Source organism: Apteryx mantelli, chromosome 6, assembly GCF_036417845.1.
Source record: "Apteryx mantelli isolate bAptMan1 chromosome 6, bAptMan1.hap1, whole genome shotgun sequence".
NCBI lineage: Eukaryota > Metazoa > Chordata > Aves > Apterygiformes > Apterygidae > Apteryx > Apteryx mantelli.
Genome location: NC_089983.1, coordinates 48194608 through 48210412, shown reverse-complemented (window position 1 = coordinate 48210412; position 15805 = coordinate 48194608). Strand labels below are relative to the sequence as shown.

Genomic DNA, 15805 nt, shown 5'->3' with positions numbered 1-15805 from the left:
CACTGCTTCTTTTGCATGCCACCTCTATCTGGGCTCTTTCTAAAGGTCTCTGACATGTCTGTCTGTCTGTCTGTCTGCGCAACGGTACACAGCCAAGTATGGCACGGGGAGCTTCTACGACATGCTGGGTCCTGGACCCTTACGCCTAGTTCCCAAAGAGTGACTGCTTCAAACAGGACTGGGGTGGTGGGCACGGGCGGGAGGAGGAGGAGGAGGAGGAGGAGGAGAGAGAGAGAGAGAAAGAGAGAAAATAATTTAAAAAACCCAACAAAACTGGTTTTTCATCAACCATGACAAAATAACTTGACCTAACTACGAAAGAGCAAAGGCTTTGTGGATCACGGACATGCCAGCCAACATGCCAAACGCTCTATTTTTTTTACATTGAACAGAAAAAACTGTATTAACGTTTTTTATTACACAAAAATCTCACTGTGCATGAAAACAAATAAAAAATACCACAAGTTCTAGTAAAATAATACACTGTTGGACCTGACTTTATAAAATTAATAATAAAGCTTTAAAATGTATCCGTTTCCTAATTTCTGTTATCAAGAGCTCACATTTTTTGTAAAGGTTTCAGAATCATTGGTTGATTGTATTTTACATGAAAAATGAAAAGTAGGGTTGAGTTCACAGTAGCAATTTGGTAGCTAGGTTTGAGGTATTAAGGAACGATGCTTTTCAGCTCTTCACCACTATTTTATTCCTGCTAACAGTATACTTATTAATTTATGCAGTCCAAACAACAAAGGAACACTAGCTATATTGCATAGTCTAGTAAATTTAATCTGAAGACTAGGCACGAGAGAATTTAAACATAAGGTTTTTTATCACTTGTTTTGTGAGGCAGGTGCTTGTCAGGTGAGATACCCTGGGCTTCTAAACTACAAGATAAAGTAAAAAATGAAGAAATATGAGAACAGAAACATACAATAAAGGGCTCGAAGGGCAACTTCCCTCTTTGAACTTGCGCAAGGACTTACTTCGAGTGCTTTATGTATTACTTTACAGGGAATGTGCTTGTGGTTTTGGCACTTTTGCTTCATTTGGAAAAACGCATTTGGCCATTTTTCATCTACTGCACAGCTACTCGTACTAACCCTGTGATGCCACACGCACTTGAAATGAAACGCTGCATCCCAGAGATGCACCTGTGCTTTTAGTACTTGAAAAATGAAACGAGTCCAATTGCTTGCAGAATTTTAAGGTATATAGTAGGTCTAGGTGGCATCAGAATTCAGAACAGAATATAAGGTAATTTCCAAAACAGTTATTTAGTATTACTGAATTAAAGAAGAGTGTATTTAAAATTTCTTACAATAACAGTTATGTTTGTCTCCATAGAAATAAACAAGCTGTAACATATAAAAGCCTTATAGAAAATATTATGATAAAGTGGATTCTTTAAAAATAGAAACTAGAGTCAGAAATTCCCCCTCCCCAACCCTCTTCCTTTTTTTTTTTTTTTTCTTTTATATCTGTGAATAAATTGAACTTACCAAGCAGACCTGTCCCCAGTAGAGGGTTAAGTAGCTGTGGCACCACAGAGTTATTGTTGAGTTTAGCTGGACCAGATGCATTCCCAGCATTATTAGATATGTTGAGCAATGTTTCTGCCATTGACACCACTGCTGTCCCACCACCCAGGGTTGAGACAGACAGTGCTGCCACTGCTGATGATGTAGTGGTTGTGGTAGTGGTTGCTTGGGAGGAGGTGGCTATGGAAACCTCTGGATGATTAGCGGTGTTGCCCGACGCGGAGTTCAGGACACCTCCCACCAGCTGGGGATTCAAGGCCATTAATGCTGAGGCCCCAGAGACAGCTGGGAGGAGCAGGGGGTTGGAAGTAGTGTCAGCGCCCGAAAAGCTCGGCATGGGGTTCCCCAGGGGGTTGGTTAGGAGGGTCTCAACCCTGCTGCTCTCTGACTGAGCGCTCGGCAAGTGGTCGGGTGGGGCTGTCATCTGCGTTACTGAGGGCAAAGGGTTATTTTGCTGTTGCAGCAAATCTGAGATGGTCAGATTGAAAGATGGTAGGGGAAGCATGGCAGCTGCTTGGGCTTGGTTCTGGAGGAGGGTTGCTAGGAGCTGAAAGTGGACAGGCTGCAATACCTGCCCGTCCACGTCACTGGAGAGAAAAGCTAAAGCAGCATTTACATTTGGGTTGAGAAAACCTAAAGGGTTGAGGTTGACCTCAGACTTGCCTTCTCCTGCTGAAGGCTGTAGTATATTTAATAGATTCTGGTTTAGGAGATGTTGCTGATTCACTGGCAAAGAGATAGGTAGAGAATTGAGGAGGTTTTGATTCAAAGAGTGTGGAAGATTGTTGTTTGAAGAGCTGTTCTGCGGAAAATGAAGCGAGTGTTCGTGACCGGCAAAAGGGAAATCGCTCCCAATGGGCAGCTGGCTCTGGAGCGGGTTTCCAGCTGCAGTAGTGACTATAACACCATCTTGAAGAACAGATGTTGTCTTTGTGATGGCAGGTTGGCTGGTGCCAGCTATGGCTATAGATGATGATGGTCCTGAAACCCCTGCAATGCAAAGGAACAAAATATTAATAGTGCGCTGCCTTTTGCAAAACAGTCATCAAAGTTACAAAGCAACTAGGTTAATCCAAAAGAGCAGTGTTTGAAACTTGTGCATAGGAAAGAAAATATTCTGAGCATCCAGATTTCGGTATTTCTTAAATATGAAGGAATCTGCAATGAATTACTTCAGGTAATACATACTGTGCCACATCTCATCAGAAATTATGTATCTATATACTTGTGTTTCCCTTAAATTTCTTGAACAGTAAGGGGAGTTCATTCATTATATTTTTTTATTAGTGTGAGCTTGAAAGTAACTGTGACTTAATGTCATTAGTCACGGACCAATGTGAATTTAACTACAATTTAACTACAAGGATGAAGGATTGATGGGAGACGTGGAAGGTGCTGGGGGAAGTGCGTGACCGCATGATCTAAATGCAGATGTGAAGCTTGTGCTCTTCGGGTTTATTACCAGATCTATTCCACTAATGGGGTTTTGGAGAATTATTATTTTAAAGCCTTATTTTGGATGCTTGAAGAAAAACACAATGATGATCATGATTATGATAAAATCTAACAAGCAAAATATATTATGGTCAAATGTAAAGTATCAGACAAAAAACCCAGATTATTTATTTAGAAAAAACATAAGTAATTGGCATGGTCTAATCATATCCATCACTTGGCATGGAAGGAAAGACCAAGTCTTGCCAACTAGATAGATTTACTCTGATGGTATTACCCAAAAAACCATTATTATTCTTCCCCCATTTCCATGTATCTTCATACCACTTTGACCAAAGTTGAAGTCTAAAATAAATTATGCATTTTCTTTTAATTGAGGGAGAGTACTGAACTGACAGTGATCATACACAAAACAAACATGAGGGGAGACTAGGAGAATTAAAGCAAGTGAAATTACCTTGAGCTACGCCTTTCTACTTTATGCATTGTATTAGAGAATGAACGTTAAAAATACATATTAAAATAAACTAAGGTTTTGATGCTATGAAATCATTTTCCATTCCAAACTGCCCTGTATACATAGCTAATCTGAAGAAGATCCGAAGGTATCAAGTATCATTTATCTAAAGAAATACTATTTGAAAAGTTACATGCAACTAACTGGTAAGTAGCGTAAAGTACTGACAGCTCAAGAAGGCATGAAAATTAAGAGAGTATGAGAGTCCTCGTGCTGAACTCAAGGAAAGAAAGATCACACCTTGTCCTTCAGGTACCGTTATCACATTTCAGTACAGAAATTAAATAATAAATTAAAAAGAGATAAAAGTAAAAACAAATTGTAATCATACAGCACAGGGTACCCTATTCTGCTGTAAGGAAAAATACGTTAAGAAAGCAATAAAAACGGTTCCGTGACACACACATTTCTCTAGGCTGTTTTGGAACAAAAGACGGATAAGCCCTTGAGAAAAAAAACAACGTGCGCTGAAAATACGTATCCCGTTGGATTGCCACTTACAGGTTCGTGTTTGAACCTTCGGGTTAGGCAGCTCAGCAACTGCTCCGTCTTGACCCCCTCTCACCCCCCTGCCTCGCCAGCCCCAAAACGCAGACGTCCGCGCTGCAGGCACCTGCCTGACGAGAGCCAGCAAGAAGCTGCCAATGAGGCAAGTCGCTCAGCTGCCTCAAACCGCGGTGAAGGTGGTAAGAGCAGCCCACGGGCGCAAGCGCGCGAAGCCTGCGGCTACGGGCAGCGACTCTGCCCTCTGGCCAGGCACCTGCCTGTTCTGGAGACCAGGGGTCTCCGACAAGGTCTCTGAAATGGAGCATAACGGGAGGAAAAAAGAAAAAAAAGAAGATTCTCTCGAGCACACGTTTACAAAGGAAGAGGTACGTAACCTACTGAGATGATGTGTTGAAAAGGATTTGCGTCCGGGGGCGCGTGCACGTGTTTTCTTTTTACCAAGAGTTTTGGGAGTGTTCTGCTACTTCCGAAAAGCAGCCAAGAGTAAAACACAGTTCAGTCACATCAGCAGCGTGTCACTATAGTATTCGCTGGGCGCTTCTATTTCTTAATATAAATTCAACTCAGAATCATTTTCAACATGTATTATTAGTATTATTTATTTCTAACACTCAACTGAAAAACCTGGTTACTCAAATTCAATTACCCAAATCCCAGAGAACTTCAACTAAACTATAACTACGTTTTTTCCTTTTTTGCTAACCTCTGAAATATCTTCAATTACATTTTTCAAAAAGTAATATAACACTTTTTAGGATCTTTGGGGCTAAAAGCAAATTCTTTTTTCTTTCACCACAGACAACACTCCTATCTCTAAGAGTTTCAGTCTAATTACAGGCTTGTAATGGAGCAGTGCATTACAAAACCTACAGCGATACACGCTGAATGTCACAGGCTGCTCTCAGGAGAAAGCAAGGCAGCGGGGAAAAACTTTCTCGCTTACAAAAAAGAAAAATTTCAACTTTTTTTTTTTTTAAATCAGAATATTCAGAGCTGCCGCTCCGAGGATCTGAGCGTCAGGAGAAGTCCCAAAGAGCAAACCACGGATTTCAGAGAGACAAGAGCAAAGCCATGCCCGCGAGGGATCAGCTGTACCGCTGCCAAAGGAAAGAAGATGGGTTTGGCGCACGGAAATACACGGGCCCTCTCAAACGACGCCGGTGGAGACAGGGCTCGCGGGGATAACTCGCTCACACAACCAAACGTCTGTCTCTGCACTTAGAGACGCATTAAACATTACTTTCTCCAGTTGTAATTTAGCCTAATATGGGCAAGTAATACCCAAATACCTTCACAGAGCTATTCCTACCGCTTGTAAGTGACCTTTGGCATAAGAAACTTACTGTCATATAGATAAAGGCAGGCTGTGATCAGCTTAGCCTGACCTACAGGGAAAGTCTGCTAAACCAGGCTTTTAAAGGCACAAGTTTGTTTCAGCCAGTTTCGCTTTTTCTTCTTCTTTTTTTTAAAGAAACTCTTCACTCCTGCACTAGGGAGAGGATGATATATGCAATTTTTTTACCCAGTGGACAGGGAAGCCTTCCCTAGAGGAAATTTCCTTCAATGTCTTAAGCAGAACATGGGCAGATTTTTAATTCAGGCCTGAGCAAACTATCCTATATTTAGCTCTCATGAATATAAAACCTAATTTAGGTTTTTCAAGTGGACCTAATCTGTTTCTAATTTATTTATGATCATATTTTCCATTCCAGTCAGGTAAATGGTCACACCAAAGAATATATTTCGAGCTGGTAAAATTGTTGCTCATTTTTTGCCGAACAACAGCCTGTTTTTTATCCCCCATTAAACACTACTTCCAGAAATCCAACCCGAGAGGTCTACAGTGCATTCAACACTTGCCCTTCCTTCAGATTAATTAGGCAATTAATTAATTGCTATTGGGAAAAAGAAAATCTTGATGGAACCTGAGTAGTAAGAAGAAAATGTTTATTTCAATCCAGACTTGAGAAATTAGGGATTTAAAGCCTGGTTTTTAGAAGTGATGAGCAGCAGGAAACCACCCCTGCTTCTGTTAGACCTGCCTCACAGAAAGACGCAGCATGAATTAGGATAGAAAAGTCGTGAAGAACTGAAAAGTTGTGTAGCTAATACACTATTCACAACTGCATTCTGGAACGAATCTATCCACACCAACAGACTGATGTGTCAGAACAGAATTTTTGAATCTCTTCCAAAACAGCATCACTAACAAGTCAATATTGCAGATGGAGAAACACATGCAAACGCATCCTCATTAAAATACAGTGCTGCTAGTCATCTTCTGAATTCTTTATCCCAACCCAAAAGACAAAATACTGAATTGTTTTTTTTTCCTTATAAAACACACGGAAGAAAGCGATGCCCAACATCAGAAGTGTAAAGCCACAAAGAGTTCTAGGGAATTGTAGGGAAAAACGCAAGACATCTCCCTGAAGTAGCAGTATAAGCTATACCGCTGGTGCACCACCAGCCAAAGTCCTAGGAAGAGGCCTATCCTTCCGCGTGGGGCAGCAGCAATAAAGCACAGCAGCGGCCACCTGAATTGACTCCGGATGTCCTTAGAGGCCTGTCTTTTATTCAAAGCAGTATTTTGAACCATACATCGTATCTACTACAATTTTCCGGGAGGGCAGGATGCCAAGGAGAAACACAGGGTGCAGGTCAGTCGGGAAGGATCTCTGCGCGACTGGGTGCCGCAGGCAGGAACGCTACAAGGAAAACAGAACTGCAATTCTGACCGTTTGCCCCAAGGAGGATGACGGGGAGAAGAGAAGAAGATGCACCACAGCACCGAAGGTGTTCAGTGGCGCGTTGGCTCGCCCAGCGCTGCAACCTGCAACGCTGCGGTAATCCTCCGCCTAGACTCCAAGCTGACAGTCAAGGTGTTTTAATGAGAAGTGCGAAGGGGAGTTGAAAGCTAAGAGGAAATCACAAGCTTTATTGCATGTTTCATGAAAACATGACAGTTTGCATCCTGGAAACCCAAGGCACTGTAAATGTTAGCTCAGTAAACAACAGTCCTCAATAACGAGAAGTTTTCAGAGTAAAAGTGGAATGAAAAAAAGATGAAGGAGTTAGAATAAAAGTAATCAAAGCCTACGATGAAAGCAGGCTTCCCAGTCTTGCAGATACAGATGTCTGCCAAGAGCCCGTTCACCAGGTACTGAAAAAAAGGAACCGTCTTTGCAATGCTCTGAGTACAAGAGATATCCAGAGCGGCGAAAAATATACCTATTGTCTTAGAGGGTCAAATTAATGTTTTGGGAATCAATAAATGGAAATTCAAGAGGATATACTTTTTTTTTTTTTTTTTTTTAAGTTTTTTGCTTTCATTTATGTGCATTTTTAGTTTGTTTTTTTGAAAGCAGGTTTGCTTTCCGGTGTGGATTGTGCCTTCCCGAACTGCACCCCGTTCCTTTTTCTGAAGTATTGCTTGACAGGTGCCCTTAAGCAGATGCAATAACATAATATGTATTATGAAATCAGTCTGCATTCAAGAAGATTCACTCCCTGCTCACTTAAAATAAGGAGATTAGAGTGGAAGATATTTATGATTTATATATCAGTGTTGTTTTACCATGAAATGGCAGGAACATATACGTACACACACTGCACCCTTATTTGTATTTTTCCATAAGAAGAGTAGGAGTCTAAACAATACTTGTTTCATATATGCCATTCTGGCTCGGAAGCGCTCGTTTTTAACTGTTTAATTTCAACTTAATGGCAGAATAAACTCATCTCGGAATTAAACAAATGTTAGTATCAAAAACTTTGGCACCAGCTGAACAGGCCAAATCCTACATTTGCACACATAAGACTGTAACTCGCTCGGGTTCCTACCGAAATTAATGGTGGGCAGCTTTGCTGAGGGCACTGAGAAAACCTGACAAAGGAGTAAGGTCTTACCCTGATATTTATTTTTTCTTAAAATATCTTTAAAAATGAGGATTAAAACTACATTTTACTTAGCTCAATAGATAAGTAAAATTACAATTTAATAGGCATAAACACCAATTTTTCGGATTGTATATTGAATATCTAAAAGCCATTTATATGCATGTAAAACCCACTGAAATCAGGGGGATTTGAAAGAGCTCCATACATTATACCCTGAGCTTCTGCAACAACTCCTGGTACACAGCCGCGTTTGGCAGGGGACATTTATTTCCCTGCCGCGCTCCAATACAGTACTGAAGATTACAACGTCCTTGACTGCGCACCCCGCACAAACGAAACCCCGTGGTAACACCACTCCTTGAGACAACATTTGCATTTGGGATGGGTGAAACAGAACCACTAAAGCAGAGTTTTGGAGAAAAGAATGTGGTCTAGCGGATCAAATATCAGTAACTAGGCAGAGATCTTGACCCCTAGCTCTGAGGTGGATTCGCTGGGATAAATTGTTTTGTCTCATTCAGCCCGATTCGACGTTAGCTCCAGGGAGGTAAAAAAGGGAGAGCTCTAGTTTCGAAGGTACTGTGGGCTTGGGAATGGGGAGAGGAGAAACGTTAGCAAAAGTTTCTTAATTTCTCAAGAATTTCTCTCTCTCATAAAATAAGAGCAGGCAGATGGGATACAAGGAAAAGGAAGGTCATCTGGTGTCGGGCTGGTAGGATATATCTAGATGTCCGTCTAGTTTTGAATTCTAGTCTTTTAAACAGCATTAAGATTTGAATGGCAAGCCTCAATGGTTGTCCTCGGAAAGAGAGACTGGGATGTGAGCTATCGATTTCAGACCAAGCAAAGGGAGAGTCAAAAACAAAGTAACATTTCTGCAGCAAGTAGAAGGAAATTAGGTAGGAACACTAATGACTTCATACACTGTGAGCAATGCTCAACTTCCTTGCAAACCAGACGACTCAAATTGAAAGCAAATTGCTGTAGCCCTCACAGATATTAAACGTATTTCCATGAAATTAAAGAACATCTAACTATATTGTATTTTTATAATAAAACACAAAATGGCAATTCCAATATAGCAATTAGAAGGTGATAATGCAAAGGATATTTTACAATACATTCCTCTGTGAGAAACTATACATTATGCATTCTAACATTTCAATAGTTTCAACGTTGCATTGATGGAATTTGTGGAATAAATTAACCAAGGAGACAGGTATTAGATTAGGCACTTAGGAAATTAAAAGTGCTCAAACAAAACTGTGCTTGTCCTTTCAGGAAAGCACTTTTAAAAAAATCAAAATCTGTAAAATAAACAAACAAACAATTCCCCCTGCCAAACAATATTGGCTGCATTCTGCTGTAATTTAGTGGAGGACTCGCTCAAGATCATTACGACATTAATATCTAAAACGTTTTAAGAGTTTAAAAACAAATCTTATACATACCACTTTTAAAATTTGCCAATTCTTACAATTCTGCATATTAAAACCAAAGTGCAGCTAGCATATTATTTTACAATTGGTATTTTCTTTACTGTTTGTTTAATTTAAAACATCTCCTGTTTTTGAAACCCTAGTCAAACTCACATTTAACTCCTTGGTCATACAATGAGCTTCTTGCTAAAACCTCCGCCCTTTTCTTCCTCTCCTAGGGTCAAACTCGGCAGCTCTCGCAGAAGGAATCTGCGAGATTCCTTTCGAAGAGATTCAGCGATGGTGTACCATCCTTGACAGTCAGCGTAATGCAGGAAAACTTGGTTAGAAAGAGAGGAAAGTTTCACTGCACACCTTACCCTAAGATTCTGAAGGTGTCAAAGCACAAGAGATCACTTACTCATTCTAATCGCCACTATATCGCAAAATGTTTGTGCAACGTTTACTGTAAAGAGTCTCCAATCCACGCTTGAGACCTCCAGAAACTACTAATATGAAATAACAGTAAAATAAATAAGTTTTCAGTTTTAGAGATACAAACACACTCTTTGCGTTAATGGCAGAATTTTTAAATTGGCAATTGTGAGAAGTTTAGCTTTCACCAAAGTATAAAGCCTGGTGGAAGCAATATGACTTCATATTCCTTAAAAATTGTAGACAACACGTTCCTACTTTAACTATATATCCCATCACTTACCTATAAACTTAGAACCAACGGCTATACACTTTTATAATTATGTTCTCTACATTCTTTTTGGAATGGAAAACATGTGAGATATTTATCTGGTCACACATTTATTATAGTGCTTTCAATTCCAAAGAAACTATAACTCAGCGGTTAACTGCAGACTCCTGCCGGTCGTCCTCCTTATCGAGCTTGTGGGCTTCCTCGAGACGACGGAGAAATCGTGCAACAGTGGACCAATAAATAACGTGTCCTCCTCAGTCCCGCAGAACCAGGGGCTGCTCAGTTTGAAAAACCGGGCTCCTCTTACACCTGATCCTCCTTCTGAGCAGAGCTTTTCTGAGACGGACTGAACTGCCTCACTGCAGTGTCGTGCTCCTCACGGCAGCAGCCGAGCGCGTTACAGGGACTACCAAGGGCACGGTGCTGCACGATCATATACTCTTTACTTGCAACCAAACAGCTGCTCCATTTGCCCCATTTCTAATACTTAGGGTTTTTCAAACTCTTACTCTAACAGATTATTTTAAGGAAAAAAATATCATCCAGGACTACTGCGCACAGTCTCTGCCAACTTCTGAAAAGTGACTTAATGAAGACTGAGTCTTTCAAAATTTTTTGTGGAAGGGCAAAAAGCCCGAAGTAGTTTCTAGGACAAAATAAATGCTTAAAATGAGGCATTTTCTTAAATACCCGACTGAATCTCGGTCTTGGTTCTTCTCCTTGCCCCTGTCTCTTCCGACTTCTCCTCTTCTACATTTTACCATCACTGCTGTTTTTAAAATGACTTTGGGAAAACTATTCTTATGTGCTTAGCTGTTAACAGAAAGCAGAAGCAGTTTTCTAGTAAAAAACCTGACAAGACAAAGGCATGCATTAAGGAGGAGTCGTTCAGTATTTTCCATGTTGGCACTTGTCTGCTCTCTTTCTGCATCATTCCCCCATTCGCAGTTGTGGGAGATGCGCTCCAAATGAGGCATGACTTTTTTTTTCTTTTTTTTGCAAATTTGCAAAAACTAAAAATCCAATAAAAAGCATTATTTTTCTAGCAATAGTCCCCTCTCCACCCTCTAGGGAGTTTTGTAATTGCCCACTGGTTCTGCTCAGGAATATTTTCAGAAGATGTGGAGAGCGAACTATGTATAGGAAATCTGGTATTTAATTAATTCACTTTTTCTTCATGATCATCTCTTTAATAAAACAGGACCCATCTTTCTGCACTTTCTTTAATAAATCTTCTGATTTTTATTAATATAAATTCCTATAGAAGTGTATGGCGGTCAAAACACACACTAACCTGACAGGAGTCTGGGTAACCAAAGGAGTATATTCTTGGGAGTCAGTGGCAAATTCAAATTAAAAAAACAAACTCCAAAACGAGCTGTGCGTGTAAGCACACGAGGTGCTCAGTAAGTGGAGCTCAGCACAGCCGAGCTTTTAATCTTTGCATTTATCTCAGAGCTAAAGCCACTGTGATTCATCACCTTGGTAGAGCAGTGCCTGCGGGGCCCAAAACAGTAGCTGAAGTCAAGGTATAGCTAATATACGTTGATAGTATCAAGCTCAGAACCGAGTACTCCAAGCTGTAACCGCTGCCACCACAACCAAGGGTGAGGGACGCAGGGGCAAGGGTGAGGGACACGCAACCGCACACGTCTACGCAGGAGCCCAGCACCTAGAGCATTTGCCCCGGGAGGTGGGAGAAGCCGTAAGGGACCCCGTTATGAGCCTCGACAAGCCAACACCCGGTGTTACTGTTTCTGATCTCCGCTTTCCCAAATTCAACCCGCATAACCAGACTGAAGTATCTATAAATAAAACATTCTTACGTTTCCTTCTTCCACTTCTATTAAAATTAGAGGTTTATGCATTTCAGGTCCTGATACTAAACAACTGAGTTAATTAAGTAGAGATCGAGCTGATTCCCAAGTGTTTCCAATTTGCTAGCACTCTCTAACAATAAACATTCATAAATAGAGGTAATTAGAAAAAAAATAATCTATTCCACTTCCAAATTCTTCATCTACTGCAAACATCATGGTAGCAAGTAAGTTTGCACCAACTGTGTAAGGGTCTATCACACGTTAACAATTATGGTTGCAGCTAATATGGTCACTGATGCTTATTAAGGCAATAATTCCTTTATGTTCAGAGAATGAGAGCGGTTTTGTGCGTAAGTCTTCTATCAAGAGTAAAAAGGGCAAATAATTAGAATATTCATTTCAAAGGCAGGGTAGGGAGCAGACTTGACCTGCCATACATGTCTTATACCTGGATATCCTATTCTTCATAGGAAACATTTCCCCCTTTCTTTACAGTCCTCATTTGAATAGTAAATGAATCACTTTTTTTCCTTCCCCAAATATTAATACAAAAACACAGGAGAATATTGAAAAAGTAGTGCCAGATTTCAAATAATGGTAATTCCTTATAATCACAATTTTTTGTTGTTCCTGAGAAAAAGTCTTTCTGTACATTTATATAAACACTGAAAGACAAAAATCAATAGAACATTTCAATCTGCTTTATAATTAGAAGAGTACCTCGTTGGCATCCTGTCCGGGGGTTATTTAAATTTAATAAGAGACTTTTCTCAGACATAACAAGTTTCATAGAGGATGCCAGCCAGCCACTCTTCCAATTTTAAAGTCTGGGGAAAAGTTCTACTGATTTTATATTTCAGTGATATATAAAAGTAATTTGGGGGAGCAAATCCAAAGGCTCACATATTAGAATATGCCACTTTGCACAAGTTTAATGGTTTGCACCATGGTGCAAACTTTGACCATACTGTTCAGTATTTTCTAGAATAGTCTATCTTGTCTGATGCATAGGAAGACAATTTTCAGAGAACCAAGGGCCTAAACTATGTTGAAGGCTACTACTACATCCAATAGTGCATTTAACCAAAAATTCCTTTTATTCAGATAAGACTTTATGCTTTAGTTTCCAAACATCATCAAAAAACCAGGTATGGTTCCAGCACCGTTCCTTTCCATCTGCCTCACAACCTAAACCATTTGCATTCATGGCACTCCTGGAAAATAAGAAAGAATACTTACCCCAGACTATAAAAAGGAAAAGAAAGAAAAAGCAGGTTGACAGAAATTAAAATTGGAAGTGATGCTGCTTACATCACAGGTCAGTATTTTTCACTTAGATTAAGCACAAATCCTTTAGTTAGACTAATGCAATTCATTCTTCAGGAGACTTAGCTTTGTGCTATAGGCAAAAAGCAAGAGAAAGCAGAACATTTCAAACGGCAGAGCATTGGGACATGTCCTGAAGAAGGCCAGAAGAGACCACCCTTATTATTCAGTTAGATCCTCTGCACACTTAGGTTGTGAAATCTCCTAAGGACTCTCTGCTAATACGTTCAACATGCCCTCTGCTAGTGCGTTGCAATGTTTAGTATTCTCACAAAAAGAAAACCATTCATTTCTTTGATGCTGAATTCACCAGCTTTCAGCCACTAGATGTTGTCATTGCATGTCTGTCAACAAGGTAAAAAAAAAAATTATCCTCTCCATCTTCTCAGATATTGGCCAAGTATAAATACCTAAAGGAAGAGATATAATTCCCTGGCTATATCTGCACTTATTTGAAAGAGCAGATTCCCAAGTGCTCCTTAGTGCTGGAGGATCTCGTGGCCAGCTTGATGCCCTCCTCTGCTGACAAACCCACAGGATGGAGACAGCCAAGCCTGACTTCAGGACCTTTGGTAAGACATAGTATGGACTTAACCTCTAAGGCTAAGATATCCTGAGACCTGACCTGCGATCCCCATAGCAGCTGTGCCTCCTTTGAGCTCTCTAGCACTTCTGTACCTTTCATGAGGAGAGACCAGACCACCACATCCTAACTGGTCTTCTCAAGCTATCCATAGAGCCAAGAGCATCCAGAGTTTCACTGTGTATTTCCGTTTTCATACTTCCAAACATTTAACTAACTTCTATTTTCTTTCTTTTTTTTTTTCTGACAGTTTGCATTAAGTCTGTTAAATCAAAGACTCCTAAGGCCTCTCTTTGACTCACTGTTTTCCAAGATAATGTTCCATGTTCAACTCTGCATTCCCAATTATATTGCACTATAATTGGCTGCATTAAAATAGGTTTTGTTTGAGTGGAAAAGAAACTCCTAATTGAATGGCATTGGTCACATGTGCTCCTCCTTATTTAATTATATCTTACTACTCTTCTAATCTGTAAATTTCACCAGTACAATTTTGCTATCCTGAATCCATGGCAAGGAGAACCTCAATAGTTTTTTCCCCCCAATATGTATCTGTCCTTTATCTGTCACTATTAAACTTGTAGACCTGGAGTTTCTTATACTTCTGATATTCAAATATTTGAGATAACTTATTGTCTTTAATCCTATTAGCTATGGTTATTGGATTAGTTCCCTTGGTTTCCCTTATCAACTTTATTTCCAAACATTTTTTCATTTGTTTTCCTTTATCCCATCCTTTACGCATTCTGCATTCTTAGCAGGGCTTGAATGTCGACTGTTCAACACTTACACACAGATTTTCTACGCTGTGAACGTCTGGACTACCTGCACATCCTAACAGCAAGAATAAAGCAAATGAGCCAGACTCTGCAATAACATATAATACACAGCGATACCTTCCCATTACAGAAAGAACAGACAAAGACTGCTTCTGAGGGGCAATGTGGCTTAATGAATAAATCTTAAAGCTGCCAGATTAGCAAGCTGGATTTTACCTTCAGTTTGTATTAGAACTACGAGAGCTTGATTAGTAATGAGAAATACAATGTCAAAAGTTAGCAGAAATACTAATGTTGCTCATTGGAAAAAACGAGTCTAGTACTCAATCTCTTGGCCGAAAATGGACTCTTTTCAAATGAATAGCCCTAAATAATCTATACAGATTTGCTGCCAGTTCCTCCTATGAGACAGTTGTTATTAAACAGTGTTTGCAACACAAATATCGCAGAACAGAGAGCTGGAAACTTAATAAAAATGAAATGAATGTAACTGGTTTTCAAGTGCTCAAACTAGGAAAACCACTGAAAGTCTCCTACTGCATAAATATAAAATTTTATTTCAATTTTTTTTTCATTTTTATTGCTATCACACTCATACTGAAAATTACCTGGAAACTAAAGATATTATCTGCAGATGAAGGAAACACAAGCTAGAACAACAAAACAGTGTTCTTGTGGTTAAAGTATAATTAAAAGCCCAGGCAATAACCAGCTAGCTAATTGTGGTGATTCTCAGTATTTTTTCTTTTAGGAACTATTTTCTGATGAGCAGCTATTCCGAACACTGGCACAGAAACAGAAAACAGATTTAGCAACTAAAATACGTAAAACAAAGCAAAAAAGGCCACAGACTCAAACGTGGACATGTTTGCTGAGTTTCCTGAAGACACCTGACTCAGCTGAACTGCTCTTGTACACCTGGTTCACCCTGCGTGTTTGACACGCTCAACTCCATACACCAAAGCGATCGCCCTGCTACACCTCTGCGCAGAATAACTCATAACCTTCCTCCGCAGCATTTTTGTCACATTGGACATAAGTGAATGCAGACAGGTAACTAACTTTTATTTTTTAAAGGTTAATATTAATGCAAAATATTCAACATTTCACATTTCTACAACACTTAGATATCTCTATCAAGTAACTTAAACATTTAACTGAAATCAAAACACTGAAGTAGTCCTTGTACCATCCTGAGTAAGACACTATTACGAAGGCTTGGATTTAGAGCTTGTTAGCAATGACCCAGC

General features: G+C 39.8%; 1 protein-coding gene across 8 annotated transcripts in view; it reads right to left on the bottom strand.

Moving 5' to 3' along the window:
- Positions 1-15805, bottom strand: part of MBD5 (methyl-CpG binding domain protein 5) — a 145000-nt gene that overhangs the window by 17564 nt on the left and 111631 nt on the right. For all 8 annotated transcript variants that reach the window (XM_067299418.1, XM_067299415.1, XM_067299419.1 and 5 more), the window contains one exon: positions 1503-2531. In XM_067299418.1, the coding sequence (XP_067155519.1) occupies positions 1503-2531 (1029 nt within the window). The remainder of the gene's footprint in view (positions 1-1502; positions 2532-15805) is intronic.